Source organism: Meyerozyma guilliermondii, genomic scaffold, assembly GCF_000149425.1.
Source record: "Meyerozyma guilliermondii ATCC 6260 scaffold_1 genomic scaffold, whole genome shotgun sequence".
Classification (NCBI taxonomy): Eukaryota; Fungi; Ascomycota; class Pichiomycetes; order Serinales; family Debaryomycetaceae; genus Meyerozyma; species Meyerozyma guilliermondii.
The window spans coordinates 1,083,535-1,103,818 of record NW_001809800.1 but is presented as its reverse complement, the minus strand read 5'-3'; the positions used below and the strand labels follow the sequence as shown (position 1 = coordinate 1,103,818).

The 20,284-nt window shown below is 41.9% G+C and overlaps 13 protein-coding genes across 13 annotated transcripts; 5 read left to right on the top strand and 8 right to left on the bottom strand. All coding sequences in view use genetic code 12, as the record gives it.

Annotated features, from left to right (window-relative positions):
• Window positions 1-3: 3 nt before the first annotated feature.
• On the bottom strand, window positions 4-1,584 carry PGUG_00629 (uncharacterized protein; the record flags this gene model as incomplete). The annotated part of the gene is made up of 1 exon (XM_001487202.1): window positions 4-1,584. The coding sequence occupies one exon, from the start codon at window positions 1,582-1,584 to the stop codon at window positions 4-6; it is 1,581 nt and encodes a 526-aa protein (XP_001487252.2).
• Window positions 1,585-1,625: 41 nt separating this feature from the next.
• On the bottom strand, window positions 1,626-3,170 carry PGUG_00628 (RNA-binding GTPase; the record flags this gene model as incomplete). Its single annotated transcript, XM_001487201.1, has 1 exon — window positions 1,626-3,170. The coding sequence occupies one exon, from the start codon at window positions 3,168-3,170 to the stop codon at window positions 1,626-1,628; it is 1,545 nt and encodes a 514-aa protein (XP_001487251.2).
• A 588-nt stretch (window positions 3,171-3,758) lies between these two features.
• On the bottom strand, window positions 3,759-5,762 carry PGUG_00627 (apyrase; the record flags this gene model as incomplete). The annotated part of the gene is made up of 1 exon (XM_001487200.1): window positions 3,759-5,762. The coding sequence occupies one exon, from the start codon at window positions 5,760-5,762 to the stop codon at window positions 3,759-3,761; it is 2,004 nt and encodes a 667-aa protein (XP_001487250.1).
• Window positions 5,763-5,886: 124 nt separating this feature from the next.
• On the top strand, window positions 5,887-7,161 carry PGUG_00626 (uncharacterized protein; the record flags this gene model as incomplete). The annotated part of the gene is made up of 1 exon (XM_001487199.1): window positions 5,887-7,161. One exon carries the CDS (start codon window positions 5,887-5,889, stop codon window positions 7,159-7,161), a length of 1,275 nt encoding a protein of 424 aa, XP_001487249.2.
• A 394-nt stretch (window positions 7,162-7,555) lies between these two features.
• Window positions 7,556-11,461, bottom strand: SEC3 (GTP-Rho binding exocyst subunit; the record flags this gene model as incomplete). The annotated part of the gene is made up of 1 exon (XM_001487198.1): window positions 7,556-11,461. The coding sequence occupies one exon, from the start codon at window positions 11,459-11,461 to the stop codon at window positions 7,556-7,558; it is 3,906 nt and encodes a 1,301-aa protein (XP_001487248.2).
• A 285-nt stretch (window positions 11,462-11,746) lies between these two features.
• PGUG_00624 (Sec63 complex subunit) lies at window positions 11,747-12,475 on the bottom strand (the record flags this gene model as incomplete). Its single annotated transcript, XM_001487197.1, has 1 exon — window positions 11,747-12,475. The coding sequence occupies one exon, from the start codon at window positions 12,473-12,475 to the stop codon at window positions 11,747-11,749; it is 729 nt and encodes a 242-aa protein (XP_001487247.2).
• A 154-nt stretch (window positions 12,476-12,629) lies between these two features.
• MRP8 (Mrp8p) lies at window positions 12,630-13,211 on the bottom strand (the record flags this gene model as incomplete). Its single annotated transcript, XM_001487196.1, has 1 exon — window positions 12,630-13,211. One exon carries the CDS (start codon window positions 13,209-13,211, stop codon window positions 12,630-12,632), a length of 582 nt encoding a protein of 193 aa, XP_001487246.2.
• A 160-nt stretch (window positions 13,212-13,371) lies between these two features.
• Window positions 13,372-13,908, top strand: PGUG_00622 (uncharacterized protein; the record flags this gene model as incomplete). The annotated part of the gene is made up of 1 exon (XM_001487195.1): window positions 13,372-13,908. The coding sequence occupies one exon, from the start codon at window positions 13,372-13,374 to the stop codon at window positions 13,906-13,908; it is 537 nt and encodes a 178-aa protein (XP_001487245.2).
• A 166-nt stretch (window positions 13,909-14,074) lies between these two features.
• On the top strand, window positions 14,075-17,221 carry PGUG_00621 (uncharacterized protein; the record flags this gene model as incomplete). The annotated part of the gene is made up of 1 exon (XM_001487194.1): window positions 14,075-17,221. The coding sequence occupies one exon, from the start codon at window positions 14,075-14,077 to the stop codon at window positions 17,219-17,221; it is 3,147 nt and encodes a 1,048-aa protein (XP_001487244.2).
• An 81-nt stretch (window positions 17,222-17,302) lies between these two features.
• Window positions 17,303-17,692, bottom strand: PGUG_00620 (uncharacterized protein; the record flags this gene model as incomplete). Its single annotated transcript, XM_001487193.1, has 1 exon — window positions 17,303-17,692. The coding sequence occupies one exon, from the start codon at window positions 17,690-17,692 to the stop codon at window positions 17,303-17,305; it is 390 nt and encodes a 129-aa protein (XP_001487243.1).
• Window positions 17,693-18,126: 434 nt separating this feature from the next.
• Window positions 18,127-18,519, top strand: HTA2 (histone H2A; the record flags this gene model as incomplete). The annotated part of the gene is made up of 1 exon (XM_001487192.1): window positions 18,127-18,519. One exon carries the CDS (start codon window positions 18,127-18,129, stop codon window positions 18,517-18,519), a length of 393 nt encoding a protein of 130 aa, XP_001487242.1.
• A 167-nt stretch (window positions 18,520-18,686) lies between these two features.
• Window positions 18,687-19,568, top strand: PGUG_00618 (lysophosphatidic acid acyltransferase; the record flags this gene model as incomplete). The annotated part of the gene is made up of 1 exon (XM_001487191.1): window positions 18,687-19,568. The coding sequence occupies one exon, from the start codon at window positions 18,687-18,689 to the stop codon at window positions 19,566-19,568; it is 882 nt and encodes a 293-aa protein (XP_001487241.2).
• A 1-nt stretch (window position 19,569) lies between these two features.
• PGUG_00617 (U2 snRNP complex subunit) lies at window positions 19,570-20,214 on the bottom strand (the record flags this gene model as incomplete). The annotated part of the gene is made up of 1 exon (XM_001487190.1): window positions 19,570-20,214. One exon carries the CDS (start codon window positions 20,212-20,214, stop codon window positions 19,570-19,572), a length of 645 nt encoding a protein of 214 aa, XP_001487240.1.
• Between the last annotated feature and the right edge of the window lie 70 nt (window positions 20,215-20,284).

Below are 20,284 nucleotides of genomic sequence, written 5' to 3'. Positions count from 1 at the left end.
CAATCAGCTGAACGAAACAAATATCTCTTGACCTTGCCGAAAACTGAATCTGTCGAGCAAAGCAATATCATCATCGAGGTATTGCTTCTCCTGGGTTTCAAGACCATCTATAAAATAGTATAATTCAAAATCGGGAACGGATACATGGAATAATCTTGCAACGACTCCTTTCAAGCGAAGAACTGTATTGTCAATGAGGAATTGTTTGACTTTCACATTTTCACCGTTTCGAATACGAATTTGAATTCTTTTCTTTGCTAGTTCGCTAATGTTGGACTTTGTAATCGTAGTGAAGTCTTCTATGTTGTGCTTCGTAGATATTTCTCGCCAGCGAGTACGATCCTGGTTTATATGAGCTCTGCCAGAACGAACTTGTGATATAAAATACAACTCTGCTTCGTGAATCTCTGATTTTTTGAGCTGCGACCCATTGAGACTTTCAAGTCCATTAGGACCACACTTGAAGCGTGCCATTGTTAGGAAAGTCATCTCATCAATTGACATTTCCTCAAAGAGAGGATTTCGATTAATGCGTAAATCTGTAAGCTGCGTTGCTGATTCTGAGAGTTGGTCCAAAAACTCCCAGTCGGCTATTTTGTTGCCTCTTAAATCGATGGACTTTGACGAGATATCTCCTAGTTTATAAGAAGATATCAAGTTTCCTTCCAAGTTTATGGAGGGAATGTTGGAGCAGGAAGAAGGAAAGGTGGTTAACTTGTTAAATGACAAATCAAGTCGGTTCAAAGTCGAGATGTTCAAACTCTTCAAGTCCGAGTCTTGATAGCCATTGCCTGCAAGTGAAACTTCTTCGATATTGGGGAACTTCTTTAATATCAAAGGTAGAATCTTGAACGGAAAATTGGATGCTGGGAGTCGAAGAATCTTCAACAGTTCATGGGGTGAACCACCACAAAAACATACATCTTCGACGTCAAAAAACCTATTACCGCCTATGCTGAGCTCCTCAAGCGTTGGAATGCAGTCAATTACTTCCCAAACTAATTTCAACAGATTGACGAGCGAAAAACTTATATCCAAGTACTTGAGATTTTTAAGCCTTGAAACAACAATTTTCTCTCCCTCAAGCAATGGAATTGCCACGTTACTTGCATCCAAAGAGACCGACAAGAGGGTTTCAAAATGGGCTTGATAATCACCTAGTTTGTCAAACCCATAATTCTCCGCTGTTTTTGTTCCGAACGTAATTGTTTCATTTTTAATCACTTGCTTTCCATACCTTTTCAATAGAGCTTGAGCAAATGTTAGTCGCTCATACTCTAGTTTGCCTGAATTTAGCTTTAGAAACGATCCAGCACCAGCAATTTCAGTTTGAAAGTAATGCTTGCCCTTGATATCTCCACTATTTTTTCCTCTTTCTGGTTTATCCCATTCCACCCCCACAACCAATTCTTCACCCCATATATCGGTTAGGTATCCTACGTACTTGACGGTTGCTAAAAAACCATCTTTACTTCGGACGCGGTCGTTTTTTGCAACCTCCATCCACAAGATACTAGCACAAAGAAATGAATATTTTTGCGACTGCGAAATTTCCAATCGGTACTGAAAATTGCAATGGTACATATATCTACACAATTTTCCTATGCTTTCTTTTCCGATGCTAATTATTCTGTGTTATCAAGACCAAAGTTGTCTCCGAGTAATCCATCCAAATCAAACTCTTTAGCCCAACTAGAAACAACCGTAGTTTGTGCAACCTTTGGTGGTTCAACTTCTCCTCTCAACGAACTTTTTGGGGCATCAGGTGCTGGGGTGTCAGTGGCCTTAGAAGCCTTTGGTATGGTCCAACCAATAAGTCTACCATCTCTCCAGTCGTTTAAAATAGCCAACGCTGCCGATTCCAAATTGGGAACTCCACCTCTACCAAGACGACCTCGGGTTCTCGCAACATGAATAAGTAAGTGCTTTGCAAACTCTTCAAGGTCCGAAGACGGTAATGGGGGAAGCTGGTAGTACTCTTTCATGCCATCAGCCATTTGAGGATCCTGAGAAAATTTCTTCAAAAGAAGCTTCACTGCAGAAGAAGGATCGGTGATTTGCTTGGGAGGAATTGCCGATAAAAGTGCCAACTTTGCTTCAGTACTGGACCTCAGTTTTTTAGCCAGAGACCACTCGTCGGGGAAAACAATACCAGGAGAGTCCAAAATCTTTAATTTGTTGTCAACTTTGACTTCTCTCATCGAGGTAGTTACACCTGCGAGATTTCCTACCGGACAAGCTTTAGCATTATTTCCGTGTCTGTTAGTTAAGGCGTTGATAATAGAAGACTTTCCAACATTGGGGTACCCAATCACACCAACAACAATTGAACGCTTCAAATTTGATTTTGCTGCATAGCTTTTCAATGCTTGAAGAAGGTTTTTGGCAGTGATCGAATTTGTGAGCTCTTTGTTGTGCGAGGTGGAATTGGTTGAGCCCATTGATGCTTTCACCGGCACGGTTGGGAAGGAAGATTTCAAAACGTTGAGCCATTGTTTCAAAACTGGAGCAGGAATAAGATCAACCTTGTTCAACACCAAGATCAACCGCTTACCAGGATTCTGAAGAACAGCTTGTTCCACTTTACGAGATCTGGTGGCTTCTGGATCTCTTGCATCCAAGACATATAGAACCACATCGGAAGCCTCAACAACATTCTTGAAGATTTTATCGTATAATTTACGAGATTGTTCCCATTCAGTTTTGGCATCCTCGTCGATTTCTGGTTCGCTGATATTGTACTCTACATCTTCGTCAGATACCTCCATATCAGAAGTCTCTTCGGGTTCTCCATCGTACTCCTTGGCTGCTTTTTGAGCAGATTCAAGCAATGCTCCAAGTCCGTTACCATCGTCAATGTCGTCTTCGTCGTTATCTTCCATTACCTCTTCGCCTCTAGCCAAAGCCTCCTCGCGCTCCAATTGTTTCTGGAGCCTCTGCTGTTCTTTCTTCTCTTTATCAGCTCTTCTACTCTCCTCTAACTCGCTGATAATCCGATCTTTATATGGAAAACTTGCAGGAATACCAGGGTCTTTTGGCTTTCTCGACTTCCATGTGACGTCCTTCTTAGCTTCTTTTCTATTTTTTCTGTGTTGAGCGGCAGCCTTCTTTTTGATACCTTCCCGCATGCGGGTCGTCACCCTTTTGGATGTCGGTTTCTTTACTCTCATGGTATAGGGTACTACTACTCGAAGCCGCGATGAGCGCTAAAAAAAAATATGGAGATGAGATTGTTATATGCACTACTTGATTTGCAACCGATAACAAGCCCTATGTGGAGTGGTCAATTTCGCTATCTTCAGGTTCCTCTGGTTCGTCTGGTTGTGAATACGGATTCAGACCCGCTCTTATGCGCCGAGAATTGTATCTTCCAGCGTATTCGTCATCCGAATCCAGTTCTGACTCGGCATGCAGTGAGACCTCATCCGCTGCAGCTTTGGCAAGATCCGGTCCTGGAACATTTTGGGCAACTTGGTCTATTTCAACCGCTCCTAAATGAGCAAGCAACTTCTTCCTAAAGGCATTCTTCACACCCCGTGCTTTCTCTGGAACTTTTTCTTTTGCATACTCATAAGCATCTTTTACATCGTCGCCTGTAATAACCACATTTACCAGATTTACCTCTGGATCAGCATTTGTAATGGAACGGAGCATGGCCATACCGGTCACTAAGAGTGATAAATATTTCATATTTCAGGGAAATTATTGTCTTTTTCAGAATAAATTTCGTTCGCAAACGTGAAACCACAAACAGCTTTCTACTTTTTGGCTCGCGCAACGGAAGTATCGCTCATAGTTCGAGAAAGTTTTTCTCTGCTTGAGTTATCGCCTATCGAATAGGAAAAACCGTAGGGACTCTTCTTAGGCACAACGAATGGTTTGTTGATAAAATTGTTGTATGTTCTTTGTCCACCTTCTACCGGTGAAGTCTCAGGGTCCTCAACGAGGTTAATATTAGATCTTGTTCGAAGTACTGAAAGTGCTGGTGTAGACGGCATGGAAGGAGACTGAGAGACTAAACCCTCTTCCAAGTCTATTTCGATATCATTGGGACGTCGTGAAGCAGTCTGAGGAAATAAGGAATGTAAAAATGAATAATGTGGTACCGAATCTTGAAACTTTCTCTTCAATTGAAGGTAGCCAGGAATGGGGACGATTTTGGTACCGAATAAATGTCTTAATTTTGCTCCACCAATGACGTATACGAGAGCGAAGAAAATGATGAGAGAGAAAACATGCCACATGCCAAAATGTTCATCCTTTTCTGTGTCTTGAGGGGTCTTGAAACTTTTAGGAATGGAGCCCGCGGCTATGAACGCTTTGCCTGAAAGGTCACTAGGCTTGATCCCAATTGTTGGTGCATCTTGACTATCTGGTTGTATTCTGGACGATGCGTACAAGAGAACTTTTCCTAATGTCCATGAAAGTTCCTCTCCGTTAATGGAGTCTGCTGACTTGAAAGGAACATGTGTTTTTTCAATCTTATCCATCGTCTCTTTGTCCTTCTCGTTGCTATCGCCAGAAGTCTCCAACCCTAATCTCGGAAGTTCAAACCCTTCGTGCAAAATGTCTAAAACCCAGCTAGCTTTAAAACATGCATCTTTCAAAAACTTTTCTGGGTCAAGATTGGAATATTTGCCAGTTTCTGAATTCTTCAAGATATCCTTCCAGTTACTCTCACAGTACTCTTTAACCTTTTCGTTGAAACTGTGGTAGTTGTACTCTCCTCCACTTTGAAACACATCATTTGCAGTATACCAGTATTCAGAAATACCGACAAATTTGTCTCTTTCAAAATTGAGTTTCGGACCGTGAACTCCATTGAACAAACAGGGTTCTTCAGGACAAGGTATATTTTTTTGAAGAAGCGGGTAAATTGTCTTGAGGCAAACTTCGTAGTTTCCAGTTCCTTTAATGGTATATTTTCCCTCCTTAACGTTATACTTGAGCTCTGCGCCCTTTGGCATACAAGGATCATTGATGACATTTTTCAAGTCGGAATTCACCAATGCAAGGTTGATAAGCTGATTCAAGTATCGCTTGCGAGCCTCATTGGCTCCAAATCCGAGCCAGGTTTGAACAAAAAGTTTCCATTCCTGAGTAACTCCATTAATGTTTCTAAGCGTTACAGTGGACAAGTCTTCGTCGTGTTTTTTTATTTCCTCAGCAGAAGAAGGAACGAAAGCAATTTGGGTAGAGGCGCCACCCATATCCATAAACCCAATTGACTCGTGGACCTCGCTGCCTGGCGAGTAATTTGAAAACTGACCCATCAAATAATTCAATGCGAGCCAGCCGTAGATACCTTCAGTTTCTCCATCTATGATTTGAACGTTTTCACTGCAATTGGGAATACTAAACTTTGTCTTCTTCCGTAACACACTACAGGTTTTTTTCAAGATTTTTTTCTGGTCTGAGCTCTTCAATAAACGCATTCCCGCAGTTGCTAAAACGAAAACTGGGGTATCTTGATGCTTATCGGCTGGTATGATTGATTCGGCGTGTTCCATAAGATCTTCAAAGTGATCATCCCAGATTTTGTCTACTCTCTTACCACCAAATGTGGATATACCTGGACTGGTTTTTCGGGACCATCCTTTCTCTTGGACGATTTTAGGTGGTGACGATACCACTTCTTCTTTGGCACCTTTCATGGCAGAGTCGGCATTCTGCCACTTGTAGATCTGGATACGTGATCCTGACGATCCAGCATCTATCACTATACCATATTGGTCACCAGAATCCTTGCTTGGGAGCCTCATTAAATCGTATGAGTCTTTGCAATGATTTCAACTTTTCTCAAGTTCGCACTGATTTTCATTGAAATTCAGGTAGCTTTCCTGATAAAGCTTACAGGCAGACGTTAATACACCACTGCCTCCAGCGATGATTGTCCTTCCAGGGACACCATTTTTGTCAAACACAAAGAGAAAAGTAACAAATTTACCTCCAGAATTGACTTCAGCAAGAACACAGCTCGTGGATATATCATTAGAAAGTCGCCATGATTTCATATTGTATTTGAACTTATTGAATAACTACCTTGAAACCATCTTCCAATACGTGTCCACGAAAGATCACCAGCTGCTACTGTCTAGCATACATTTTGCAGAGTCCATTATAATTTCGGATACTGTTCCATGGCATGGAATTGAACGTCCTAAAGTGGCATTTGGAAAGAAACTGGAAGCCATTTCTTGGACATTAATGCATGAAATCGTCACAGTTGCTGCTGCTATGAGTCTCAACCATTCCTGTTTATCGTCCAAAATCATTGATGACTTGGTGGAAACGGAACCTGAGAATCTTAAAGATACAGCTGAAGCATGGACACCCGTTATTAAGCAGTACAAAAGCGCAGTTTCTCTCGCTAACTTTGGTCTAGAATGCTTGAGTCATGCTAGCACTCTGGATCTAGTTGCCATTGACCCTAATTGCTTTATCCTTCTTGAAAAAACGGCCAACGTCAGTACCCAGATCTCCATGCTTGTGAAGTCTTCATGGCTTAATCGACTTGATTTCAATAGAGCAGGCTCCTTCAGCACAAAAAATAATGGTACCTTGTCTCGAGTCGCCATATATGCCCTTGATGAATTGAAATTCTGTCAAAAACTTGTCGGTAGCTTTGACAGAAACTGCATTTTTTTCCGCCATGAAAATTGGCTCTCATACTTGAACCTCATGCAGAGTTACGCAACAGCTTACTCTGTTCTCTTTCTTTCAATTGACTATTACCAGCAGTCCAAACTAGGACTAGCGCTTGGTTTGATAAATTATGGTCTATTATCCCTTCAAGCAAAACAGATGGAAAAGCCCGGCAAAAACAAGAATATAGTGACCAGGTTTAAGACCAAGTTTGCCTCGCACAAGAATGAGCTGTATATTAAAGATTTACAGTCTGTGACCACCTTGAATATTGATAAGCTGCTTTTCAAATCGAGCTCCGGAGCCTTTTTGAAAGATCTTACTTTTCTTTTCGATCAGCTTATTCAGCTACATTTAAAACTAACAAAAGAGAATGATAACTTGTTTTTTGAAGATATAGTTGACTGGAAGGATGCCAAAAAAGACACAAAGTGGCCGACGGGTGCGGCCATTCCAACATCAACTGTGGACACTTTCCTACCCCAGTCTTTGCTAGAAGGTAAAAGGCAAGCGTAGTTCGATAAATAAACCGTAATAATAAGCAACATCGACAAGAAATCGTCATTAGAGTATGTAACCTTGAAATCTGTCTCTCCGTTACTTTCGCATTATTTCTAATTGTTGCAAAAATTTGAATTCTTGAAAACAAGTTTAAAATCGGTATTAATTCAAATAATGGTAAAATAAGATTGAAGAACAAATAAAAACCAATTGGGATTAAAAACTGTTTCTTTAGTTAATGTTGTCTCACTAAACCCAGTTAATACGCAATTGAACTATATTTTTCGTTCATCGTGTGTTGCAAAATTGCATCTCTTTAGAGTATTTAGAAGAGGTATTAGGAGCCAAAAAAGTGTAAAGAAATACGTTGTATAATTACAGTACTATTTGTTCAACACTCACCAGACCTTTAGTATATGGAAGCAAACATGGAGTGAATGTCTTGCTTTGAGATGTTATAATCAATGTCCCGGTCAAAATCATGACGAAGAATGTTGTTTAACCTGGTGAAATAGTCGGCAAACTTTCTCTCCATATCCTTCCAAAGCCTATCAAGCAAATCCTTTTCAAGCATGTCATTACCAGTAACGAAATGCTTCTCCAATTTCTTGTGCAACTCTTGTGCTTTTGCCGTTACATCCTTATTGGTGTATGCAGATAACAAGGTTTTGACATATTTTTTGTTGTACTTCTTTGATTTGCCATCACCCATGTTACTCAAGGACTCATAGTTGGTAACAAATTCAATCAACTTTCCAATTGACTTGGATAAAATTTTTTGGAAATAGACGTCCTGAACTTTGTTGAAAATGCCTCCTAACTGACTTCTCATGGAATTGACTCTCTTCAAGTTGAAAACAGAGAGTTGCTCAGTAACATAGAACAAGTTCTGAAGGATGCTCACATTTCTTAATTCTCTCTCCTTATCATCAAATTCATGCTTCTTCAAAAGAGGATCGTCCCTCATGAACAAATGAATAATAGCCTCTGTCAACTGCTTGTAGGTATCATCGAGTAGAGAACGAGTGAGTGTGTCAGAAGGCTCATTCATACCCCTGGAAGTTTGTTCAAGCGATGACTCGGCCACCAATAAAAGTTGTACAGCATTCTTCATAGAAGGTAATACACCGCATCCAGCCACAACGGTGGACTTGTTTATAATTTCGACTTGGGTCCGGACAAACTTATTCCAGTTGCCCTTGTACTTTTCGCTGATCTTTTTGAATACATCCACGCAGAAAATATTTTCGTGGTTTTCTTCATTTTCCAAGATGTAAGTCTCCAAATATGCAAGTATGACTGGAAGTGTCAAGTCGGCAACATTAACTTTTTGCAATAAGACGTTGAGATATCCTCCAAATACACCGTTCAAATTTGCAATTAAATCATTGGTAAACGTTTTTGTGACTGCATCATCCAATGTCGTATTGTCCAATGCTCTTCGTCTTTGAGAAAATGGAAATTGCTTCATAAAATCTTGAAAGTCTAAGACGTTGTTGTCGTAATGAAACATGCTCGCAAGGAAGAATTGGAGTACTGTAATCAAATCTTTCGTTTCATTGAGTAGTTCGATGACAGCCCTGGGGTCTTCCACCTCAGAGGAATTCTTGTTTGAAATGGTATCGACGTGAAATTCAGGCAGTCCTTCAGCCAGCGACCGCTTGTGCAAAAAGCGCTCCTTTCTCGCTGACAAGCGAAGTGTTCGAGATCTCCGTGTCAGCGTCTGTTCGAGTACTTTCGAAACATGTGAAACTCCAGTTGAAGAGTTTTTTATCGTTCTTACCCTTCCAATAAGTACCTTTTCTAAGATAGTGCTCATTTTCTCTGTAAAGATGCCATTCAAATCCAAAAAGTCAGAAATCGAAACATCCTTCAAGAAAAAGACAAAACTGGAGTATATCAATTGGTTGCTTAGCTCGTGATAAATTGCGCTCGGGTAGAATTTGTCACTGGCACTGTTTAACTGCTCAAAAAGTAAGTCAAACTGGCTTTCCATAAACTTGAGGAAATGCTTTGTGAACCTCGTAGTTACAGATTCATATTTGCTTTGATATTGGGTCAATGCTTTCATTGTACCAAGGCCAGTGGGCTTCGAATCTTCTTCAAAATCATTTCTTATAGCGCCCAAAGCATAATGCAAATCAAGCAACTTTTCTTCCAAGGGCTCGAGCAAATTCAACCGATCAAACTGCGTGAACGATTCTATATCCCGAAGATCATCGGCGTTGATCGAAATCTTACTCAATACTCCTTTGAGGTCATTGTATAGTAACTTCTTGTTTATGGATTTGACTTGTAAACCCTTCGAGTCATTTTCGATGGAGTTGATTTCATGAGAAAGGAACTTGAAACCTAACTCAGCGCGCTTGAAAACGGTTGACAAGTTTGAGAGCTCGTTCAAAGAATCGGTCATATCCTTTGATATGCTATTGTGACCAAAGTCCAAAGTCACGAGCTGCTTCACGTTGTTGTACTTGAGTGCGCTCAATTCATGTGACAACTTTTTGATTAAGATATCGCCATTGTCTGATGTTGACCAATTAATATCATCCAAGATCTCCTCCACCTCTGCATCCTTCTCACCCATGAGACCCGAATCGATTTTCGATTTCAGTTTTAACTCTAAAGGACGATGGTTTTCGGTAGAATTATCTTCCTGGGAATAGCTAGTCTCTTCAATAGTTTCGTCGAGTGTAGATGAATTCAATTCCCTTGAGATCTCTGCAGTTCGATTGAACAGGTCGTGATGGCCGTCAAAGTTCAATTGAGAGTCCATGAAGTCTTCAATATCTTGAATCGAGCTATCAATTGCATTTGTAGTATCGTCACCAAGTTTTGTGGACTCTTCTATGAAATCGTCATTTTTTTCTGGCTCGATGCGCTTCAGTTGAAGAGCAGGCTCGTCGATATCATCATCTTCAACCTCCTCAATTCCAAAGTCTGGCGAATCGTTGGGTTGAACAGCCAGTCTTTGTCGCTGATGCCCACGCAGACTTTGCCTTCTATGAGACCTTGAAGATGAGGATTTTCCCAGAAGTTTATCTTCTAGCTGCATTCCTAAGGCTGCTGAAGACTCCATATTCTCCGAGACTTTACGAGCATTCTGCTCTGTTGAATCAGCACGGTGTTTGTAATTGCGCAATGGTGAATTTCTTCCACCAGACGTGCGTACGTAGTCTTGCAACCTCTCTGGCAGATATGGCTCCTTTTGTGTAGAAGCTGTGTTCGGTGTGAAGACAAAACTGTGGGAGTCATTAGCCGAGTCGTCTGACTTATGGGATCGAGCAGCAGAATGGTCTTGGTCTAAGTTTGATGATTCAGCGACGTTCTCTTTGCTTAAATCCAGATAGAATGTATGCTGACTTCTGTCCAGTTGCAAGCGTCTGTAATCAGAGGAGGCCAGATCGTTGACACTTGTCACTGACGAGTTGGCCAGAGGTCTATCTACCAGCATGACCTTCATGGGCTTGGAAGGTAAATTACCATTGGCAGTAAAGTCCAAATCCGTGTAGAGGTTATTGGCTTGTGGAGAGTCCGCATTTTGCGGTTGAGGCGGCAATACCGGGTTGGGTAGGTTTTTTCTTTTCAATGATCTCGTTTTCAATAGTTGTGGATTTGGACGTGGCTCGTTGAGTTGGATATCTTCAGAGTGCGGAGCCACTGCATCGCCAGTCGGTTTTTTTTGAATGGGAGGAAGCTTCAAGTCCTGCAAAGTGTAGCCATTGAGCACAGGATAGCGACCCATAAACGCTCCATAGGCCTGCGCTAAATGCCTAGCAAATTTCACCGCTCGTTCGGCGCTCTCTGGAATTAACCAGTAATAGTCTTTGTTCAAGGACAAGATGATGCCTCTTTCTCCGGCTCGAGTAATGGCTTTAAGTTCGTCCATATCCCACGTTCGTCCAAGTTGATACACATTTTTGCTGTCGTTGAGTTTACCTTTTTGGATCAACGTTCGTCCAGTATAGCGGGTGCAGATGGTCAAGATTCTGTCTTTAGGCGTTCCAACTTGGCTGGGCGGAAGATTAGGTGGCGGAGGATGCGTGGGAAATGCAGAATACTCGCGGACATTGACGTGGGTTTGATATGATGCTTCAGTGACTCGCTTTCCATTCTTATCGAGAACCACCTTTGAGTAGCAATCGGCAATTATCTTATCAACTTGCATCCTACGCATTCTTGCTGGGTCCTGGGGACCCGGAGGAGGACCCTGGGGACGGTATCCTGCTGGTCTGGGTGCCTGGAAACCAGGTCTGGGAACCTGATTTGTTGACGGACCTGGGGCTCGTTGTTGGGGACCACGAGGATAGTTCATGGCAATTTAAGGTAGACTACGAAGAACAATGCCAATGGGAATATAGATAATGGTCCAGATTGCCTGTAGGGTTGGTGTATAGCACTAATAATCGAGGTCTATTTGTTGGCAAGGTTGATTGTAGATTGTTTTTTTGTTTTTCGCGGTGAGTGGAGTGCAGCAGATCTGCTGGTGCGACGATATGCATTCTGTTATGGTACATTGGCTACCTATTCTACTCTAACTTCGCTCTAATCCGTTCTCAGAGCTTATTCTGGTCTCCTTATCTCACTCTTCTTCTTTTTCTCACTTCTTCTTCTTGTTCTTCTTCTCACTCTTCTCAATCTTGTCGTCCACAACCTCAGCAGCCTTTTCGATCCGATCAACCTGGTAGCCCCATACTTCCGCCAAGCTGTTTCCCCTTTCAGTCATAGCATTCAATCTCCTTCTTAATGCCTCATTAAAGCATATTTCTTGGGCTACTGGAAAGAACAGTTGGGCCCATCCTTTTTTATATGATTCACATTCTTGAACAATTTGCTTGATCTCAATTTCCTGGAACTTAGCCTGGAATTCAAACTGACGGAACACGTCGTCTCCAATGAGTCCTTCCTGATATAAACGGTTAAATATGGGTTCGTTCTCTTTGAGCTTCAACGATCTGCGAATGGCTTCAACACCCCGACGCAACAAAGCTGCTTTCATCACTTTTTCATGTGGTTTCTGGTCTTTGGGAACTTCAGGGTCCACGTATTGCAGCTTCAAAAAGGCATAAAGAGAAGCTGGATGATTCTCTTTGAAAATGGGCTCGATTTCCGCCAACTTTTGGATCTTATTACGTCTATAAAAAATCGAAAACATCACAAACGCACCAAGAAGCACCCCCACATAGATCAACGGAGTGACCACGGAGATCTTGATTTGTTCCTGTGTCGTTTCCTCGTCCATGTTTAAGAGAGTAAGACGGCTTGCAACTAAAATTTCCACGTAGCGACTTGGCAGTGCGTGCAGGACAACAGAATACAAGCAGAACATACTGTGAAAAAAGTTCAAATACGAAGAGAATAGATGATGTGAAGGAAGATTGATCTCATACAACCAGAATCAACCTTGACTATTTTCTTCAAGCGAAAACTCGTTCTATAACTGTAATTAAATTCGTATTCTCATTCCATTTTCTCCTCTTTTTCTACCATCCTCCGCATTTGCGGACTCGAAGGCCCAAATACTTTGCTAGTTCGTCATGGTACTCATCGACTTCTTTTACGCTGAGATTTTCCATTCTTTTCCAGAATTCTTCTTCACTTTCACCATTACTTTCGTTTCCAGGTTGAAAGTTTTCAGGTAAAACTTCCTTGATAATTTCATAGAAGTGACACAATTGAACAATACTCTTCTTGTCGAGGCTCTTGAACTCTCCTACAGTCTTAGGGAGCAATTCCAGTGGAGTTTCACCGTCCTGGTTGGTGATGGGTGCAATTAGTCCATCATCATTTTCAACCGATAAATGACAATTGAACATTCTCCGTGTAGTTCTTTCTTCCAAAGCATCCAATTGACCCTGGAGTTCGCCCACAAGTTGCACAATGTCGTCATTGGTGATATAATCTTCCATGTCAATTTTCGATCCACCGCCGCCCATCACTTCCTTTACATTTTTAACTTGCATGGAAACCAATTGTTCTCCTGTTTTGCCAATCATCTTGGCCTGCTTCTCGACATACGCCGTCAAGGCGTCTACCCTTTTGGACAAGTATTGAACTTCTGACATGTTGTTAAGTAGTTGTCTTCTCTCTCCACGTCGCGGAAAATCTGCAGGAACCGCACCGCAATGACGTCACGAGCAATCTATACCAGATTATCGACCGCTTACGTGACGAGATCCCGTTGAAAGCCCGTGACAATTTGATAACACTCAATTCGCCTATAGCATGTCTGACAAAGTTCAATTGATAGCACAGCCAGAACAGGCCGACCGTAGGCCCCTGGCTCAGGAAACTCTTGAAAAACTCCAAAAACTCGCAGATGAAAATTCAGTGGAGAACAAAGAAGACAAAGAAGAACCTGCAGAATTAAAGCGTTCTCCTAGTCCTTCGAGGGTATATTCTCATGAAACTGTTCATAAGAGTGGTAAGAAGAATGACAATGGGTCCGAAAAGGAGACCAAAAAGGAGAGCGAAAAGGAAGACGAGAGCGAAGGAGAATATGACGCTGATGGGTTCAAGATTCCCGCCGGTAAAATACCGTTGGATGGCCATTTCTCTGCACGAGAGGTTGACCAATTGATTCTGATGGCACAAGATGAGGGTCTTTTGGATGAAGATGTGCGAATGAAGGTGCTTGAAAGAAACCAGATAGGTGATAAAGTTATCATTCTGGAAGAGCCCCCAGAAAGTGAAGAACAAGATGAAACCAAGGAGGAAGCGAAGAAGAACCAAGAACAAGATAAGAAAGAAAAGAACAAATGAAGAACCAAGTATAGAATCCATGAAGCCCTCGCTAGTACGACCTGGGTGTAGACCCTTTATGAGTAAATATATCGCATGTTGTAACTATCATATGAAACAATCAAAGGACTAAACGTGAGCATATTCACTCCCTATTTGATCATTCTCATTCATTTTTCTCAGCCCAATGGCTTATTTTGACCCAATACTGGGCCTCTGCACCTCGCTTGTTCTCCTGCCTTTTTTGCACCCAAGTCGCACCGCGAGAAAAAAAGCCTCGTCTTCATCGGGTTTCCACCACTTATCATTTCTCCACCACGCCCCTAATACCGCCGTTGCCGCCTCAATCCTCAATTGGCCTCCCACTAAAGAACCAATAAAGATGGCCAGACAACGTTATGCTCGAATATATTCACATGGTATTGCCGTGGTGGGCATCATAGTATTCATCCTGACGGCCCATTTATTCACCCAAACTTTGGAAGGGGCTGACTCGCCTGGGTGCCGCCAGGTGTTCATGGGCCCGTCTTATGCTCGGATCCGTGCCTTTGACGAATCGCATACAAAATTTGCATCCAAATATTCATTGTACTTGTATCGAGAACAGGGTAAAGATCCTCTTCCAGCAGACAATGCTGCTGAATTTCTCGATGGTATTCCTGCTTTATTTATCCCTGGAAACGCTGGAAGCTACCGCCAGGTCAGATCAATAGCGGCAGAAACTTCCAATTTGTATTTTGACGATAACGTCGGTGCCAAAAATTATGACTTTTTTTCCGCCGAGTTTAACGAGGACTTTTCTGCATTCCATGGTCGAACTTTGCTCGACCAGGCCGAGTTTTTGAATGAAGCCATCAAGTACATTCTTTTTCTTTACAGTTCCAAACCAAATCCTCCAAAATCGGTGCTTTTACTTGGACATTCAATGGGCGGAATAGTAGCAAGAGTCATGCTCACATTGCCGAATTACATCGAAGATTCAGTTCAGACTATAGTGACGTTGGCTTCGCCTCACGCAGCAGCTCCACTTACTACTGATGGTGACATCTTGCGTCTTTACTCTGCAATTGACAGATTTTGGTACGAAGGATATCACCTTCCCAAAGACTCCATTCAAAACCGACGCTTACTGAACGTGACTCTCATATCGATTACTGGGGGTCTACTAGACAATACTCTTCCTGCCGACTACACAACTTTGGGATTTCTTGTTCCTGAGTCTCATGGATTCACCGTTTACACTACTGGCATAAACCACGTTTGGACTCCGGTGGACCATCTAGCAATTGTATGGTGCAGCCAGCTTCGTACTCAAATTCTGCGAATGTTATTGGAATTTGCCGACGACAAGGTCCCTACTAAACAGAAACCATTGCAAGATAGAATGAAAATTGCCAGAAGACGATTGCTCACAGGATTTGAAGATGTTTGCAATCAAGATAAAAATATTCAAAACACTCTGCTGGACAGAGCAATTCAACTAGTAGTTGACGACTCGCAAGTCAAGTTCTTGCAGAGTCACGAACAGTTGCGCATATCGGAACCAACCCCAAAACTTATCCATGCTTTTGATCTTAGCGACCAAACAAGTTTTAGTCTTGTCAGCTCAAATATTCAATCGTGGAACAAGTTTGCGGAAAACCGTCGTCATGTTTCCGTCTTACTATGTAACAAATACCTGAAAGAGGTACCAACTTCGAAGGTATTTGTGCTAAGTGACCAAGAATCTAGCGACAAACTTACTTATGTCTGCTTTGATGCAAAGGACGATACTCATGTCATACCCAACTCAAAAGCTGACACACTCAGAGAAACTTCCAGCGGTGGAAGAAAACAACCATTTGACGCAATACGGTATAACAGTAAAGACTTGGCATCTTATGAATACGCATTCATTTTCACCGGTGAATCAGAAGATTTTGTGGCTGCTGATGTGAAACCAGACTTGGAACTCGTTGCCTCAGAGAGTCTCCTGTCCCTAATTTTGGGAGATACAAACATTGAAATACCTCTGGACCGTCCATTGGTATCCAATATCAAGGTACGTGGGGCATGGAGCAGTATCTTGGCATATAGACTCAGCTTTGATGGGTACAGAGGAGAAAATGAGCCGTTTGCTCCATTATTGAGACAATGGAAATCCAACCCATATGAAACAAAATGGCATCTACAACCAACCAATGTCTTGCTCACCGTCCATGGTGTTGCTCCATTCACACCGTTCAAGTACGACATGAAAAATCACGACCAAGGGCTTAATCTTGAGTTGTGGTCGGTATCAGAACCGAGCCAGCAAAGATTGCGTTTGACGTTGAAAGTTGACATAATACTGAGCTTGCGGTTGCTCGTTTTACGTTACCGTCTTGCAATCATAGCCTTTTGTGTTGCGATCACACTAGCCGTATTCGCGATTCAAATGAACACTTTTCTTCAATCCAAGACGTTTCCAGGTTTTTCCTATGCCTTATCCGAATTGACTTCGCCCAAAATATTTGGCTTATGTTGCTTGGTTCTTTCAATTTTGACCCCTCTTGCCAGATTACCAACGGTGCAAAAGATCTTGGATATGGTGGACCCTGTGGTACTTCAAGATAGAAACGAGATCAATATGAGTTTGCATACTGACTTCAAGCTCAATTCATATTATCTTGGACTCGAGGAAAATACCCTTTGGTTTGTGGGTCCACTTTTCTACATCATTGGTGTGGGCATTGTCAGTTTAACTTACTGGATAATGTATGGAGCTACAATTTTGTTGAGTTTCATTATTTTACGCTTTTCTAAAAAGCCAAATAAAAAGGAAATCAACGACAAGGAAACCATTGAAGTTAACTCATACGACAGAAACAGAATATTGCTATTCCTTGCCGCTTGTTTCTGCACTTCAATTTACCTTCCGTACCAACTAGCATATGTTGTATGTTGCATTATCCAGGCAGTAGTTGTGGTGAAATTGAGTTGCACAGGAAATCGAAGCTTGATCAACTATCATATGACAGTGTTGCTTTTGATGATTTGGGTTCTTCCCATAAATATTCCCGTGATAATCGTGTTTGTTCATAATCTCAGTGTGGATTGGACTACTCCATTTTCTTCTCATCACAATTTTTTGGCGATTTTGCCAATTATGTTGGTGGTGGGCAGACATGCCAATAGAAACTACTTGCCAAAGTTTGAAAAAGGCAGTGCTGGACTTAAAGTGTTTTACGGCTATATCGGGTACTTTACCTTATACTGTCTTGTATACGGTATCCGGCACACATTTTGGATCCACCATTTATTAAACTTGATGTTTTGCATCTTGTTCATTCAAGAAGTGGAAACCAATAATTAGATTACAATCAAAATCATAAGGAATATCTTAATTATTCATTACTAATATACACAACCCAAGGGTTTAAGACAGCGGACAATCTTAGTTAGCAGCAGAAGAGTACTTGGTGATGGTTCTGGTAGCCTCAGAAACAGCGTGCTTGGCCAATTCACCGGGCAAGATCAATCTAACAGCAGTTTGGATTTCTCTAGCAGAGATGGTGGACTTCTTGTTGTAAGCAGCCAACTTGGAAGCCTCAGAAGCAACTCTCTCAAAGATATCGTTAACAAAAGAGTTCATGATAGACATGGCCTTTTGCGAGATACCAGTGTCAGGGTGAGTTTGCTTCAACACCTTGTAGATGTAAGAAGAGTAAGTCTCCTTTCTGGTCTTGGTTCTCTTCTTGGAGTCAGAAGAAGCAGTCTTCTTAGCAGCTGGTTTCTTCTCAGCTGGAGCCTTGGAAGCGGGTTTCTTTTCAGCCTTTGGTGCCATGATCGAATTTGTTAGTTTAATAAAAACACCAGAAAAAAATTCTCAACCAGTGACGATCCCTTTATATATTAATGAATCAACCAAAACATGGAGTCTGCCGCGATCACGGTGAGGGTGGCGGGGAGTCGTGTTACCCGCCGCAAACCCGTCCGCGCGCAGTGCGAAGTTGGGACTGAGAGTTACCCAGCGCCCGAGTAAGTACTGGCACTAACATTCGCACTCGGCACCATGGAAATGCGGTGGTTTCAGCAACGCGTAAAAGAAGGTACGGTGCGTAGTTGTGCGCCCGCGTCTGGCGCCGCGTAGTGGCAACAAACACTCCGGCGAGGGGGTGGGCGTCTGTTTTATTTTCCCCAGCTTGCGTATTTAAACCAGACGATAGCTCGTGACGGGACTTCTTTTATTTTAGGTTCATCACAAATAACTAAATTATAATGTCAGGTGGTAAAGGAAAAGTCGGTTCATCCGAAAAAGCTTCAACTTCTAGATCGGCTAAGGCTGGTTTGACTTTCCCAGTCGGTAGAATTCACAGATTGTTGAGAAAGGGTAACTACGCACAAAGAGTTGGTTCTGGTGCCCCAGTTTACTTGACTTCCGTTTTGGAATACTTGACTGCTGAAATCTTGGAATTGGCTGGTAACGCTGCTAGAGACAACAAGAAGTCGAGAATCATCCCAAGACATTTGCAATTGGCCATCAGAAACGATGAGGAATTGAACAAGTTGTTGGGTCACGTCACCATCGCTCAAGGTGGTGTCTTGCCAAACATTCACCAATCCTTGTTGCCATCTAAGAAGTCTATCAAGGGTGCTTCTCAAGAATTGTAAGTTTCTGGTTAGTGCTGCTTGTTGCTTGCTAGGAGCTGTGTATATTAGTAATGAATATTTGTCAGACTTTAGAAATCTAACTATGTATTTTACACTTGCCAGTATTTTCTGGATATCGCGACTCGCACTGTCGCATGTGAACTTCTTTCTTTAGTTTATTGGCTATCATGGAGAAGTTTTCAAATTGGCGTGATAAGGGCACTGGAATATCGCCGTTCATGCCGGTGCCGGTTCCTCGGTCTTCTAGCTCAATGGCCAGTTTGGTTTTTCTCTTAAGGCTTCCTGTGGTTATTCTCACCGGACTACTCTACGTTGTATTTCCAATTCAAATCGTTGCAAAATTTATTACTCTTGTACTTTTGGGATTCAATCGATACGACTTGTCTGTGGAAGGAGTTAGGAGGTCAAAACTTGATGAAATTGATAGACTGAGACCCAGCGTGGGAGATTTTGTGGTCACAAACTATACCAGTCCTCTCGATGGATTTTTCTTGGCTGGTTTATCCAATACTTTTTGGTACAAAATAGTATTATTGGTACCAGATGAAAAGGGAGAATTGTACGAGTACTCCATTTGGAGTTTTTTCTGGTTGACGTTATCAAGAGACATTGGTGTTTCAAGGCTGAACATTAAAGCTGATTATTCAAAGTACACCAACAAATTGGTTTTTTTATTTGCCGAGGGAACCCCTTCTAATAACAAGGCGTTGTTGTCGTTTGTTCCAAATATTCCTCCAGTTCCAGCCAAGCTTAGATTCAAATTTAAAACCATAGCGTTGAGAATCTTTCCACCATATTTAACCACACCCATTCCTGTGGTGAGTCCATTCAGCTACTTGTACCAGGTGATTTCACACTATGACCACAATAGCTACATAAGGGCCAAAATTATCAACCACGATAGGTCCTTATATGGAGATCGATATAATATAGATGAAGCTTCGGCTTCATTCGAGTTGGCGCAACTCAATGTAATAAGTAAGGATCTTGACATTCAAGAAAAGCGCAAGTTTTATAGTTATTTTGTGGATTACCAGGTATCTAAATAGACTAATGAGGACTGGGGCTTCGTGAACGTTTTCGATTTTCTTGTCTGTCTTCATGTTTTCTGTGAGTGTCTTCATTTATCTTTCTGTAACTGTGCTTACTTCTGTCTCTATGTCGGTGTCTCTCTCGTTTCTTCTCGGTTTGTTTCCTTTCTGCAATGTACGCCTCCATTGGATCTTTAAACTCGTCGTCCGCATCTTCAACGTTATTCGTATCTTTATACTCTAGTAACTTTATGTCATTTTCTGGTTCAATTTCCTTCACCGTATCGTAATGGACCAAGAAATCGTCCTCGTTTTGTCCTTCTCGAAGCTTATAGTATACATGGTCCACTTTTATTCTCTTGTTCAATAACTGCACTCCGTTGAAATTGTCAATTGCTAACACACAAGATCTTACATCTTCATATTTCAAGTAGCAGAAACCCCTCGACTTTCCAGTTTCTCGATCTCGTACCAAGTTTATGTGTGTAGGATTGCCATACTGAGAGAATATGGCTACGATATCTTTCTCTTCGAGCTCAAGCGGAAGGTACCCCACATAAATATACGATGTGTCACGATAATCTGCATGCCACGAAGCCGAGTCACTGACATTGGCTTCAAGCTCGCGCTTATTTATGTCGATTATTTTTTGAATTGCTGCCATGGCCTATCAATCACCTCTTGTATTGAACTCTGGGGCATCTCTGTGTTTTCTGCAGGAACGATGCCATGAA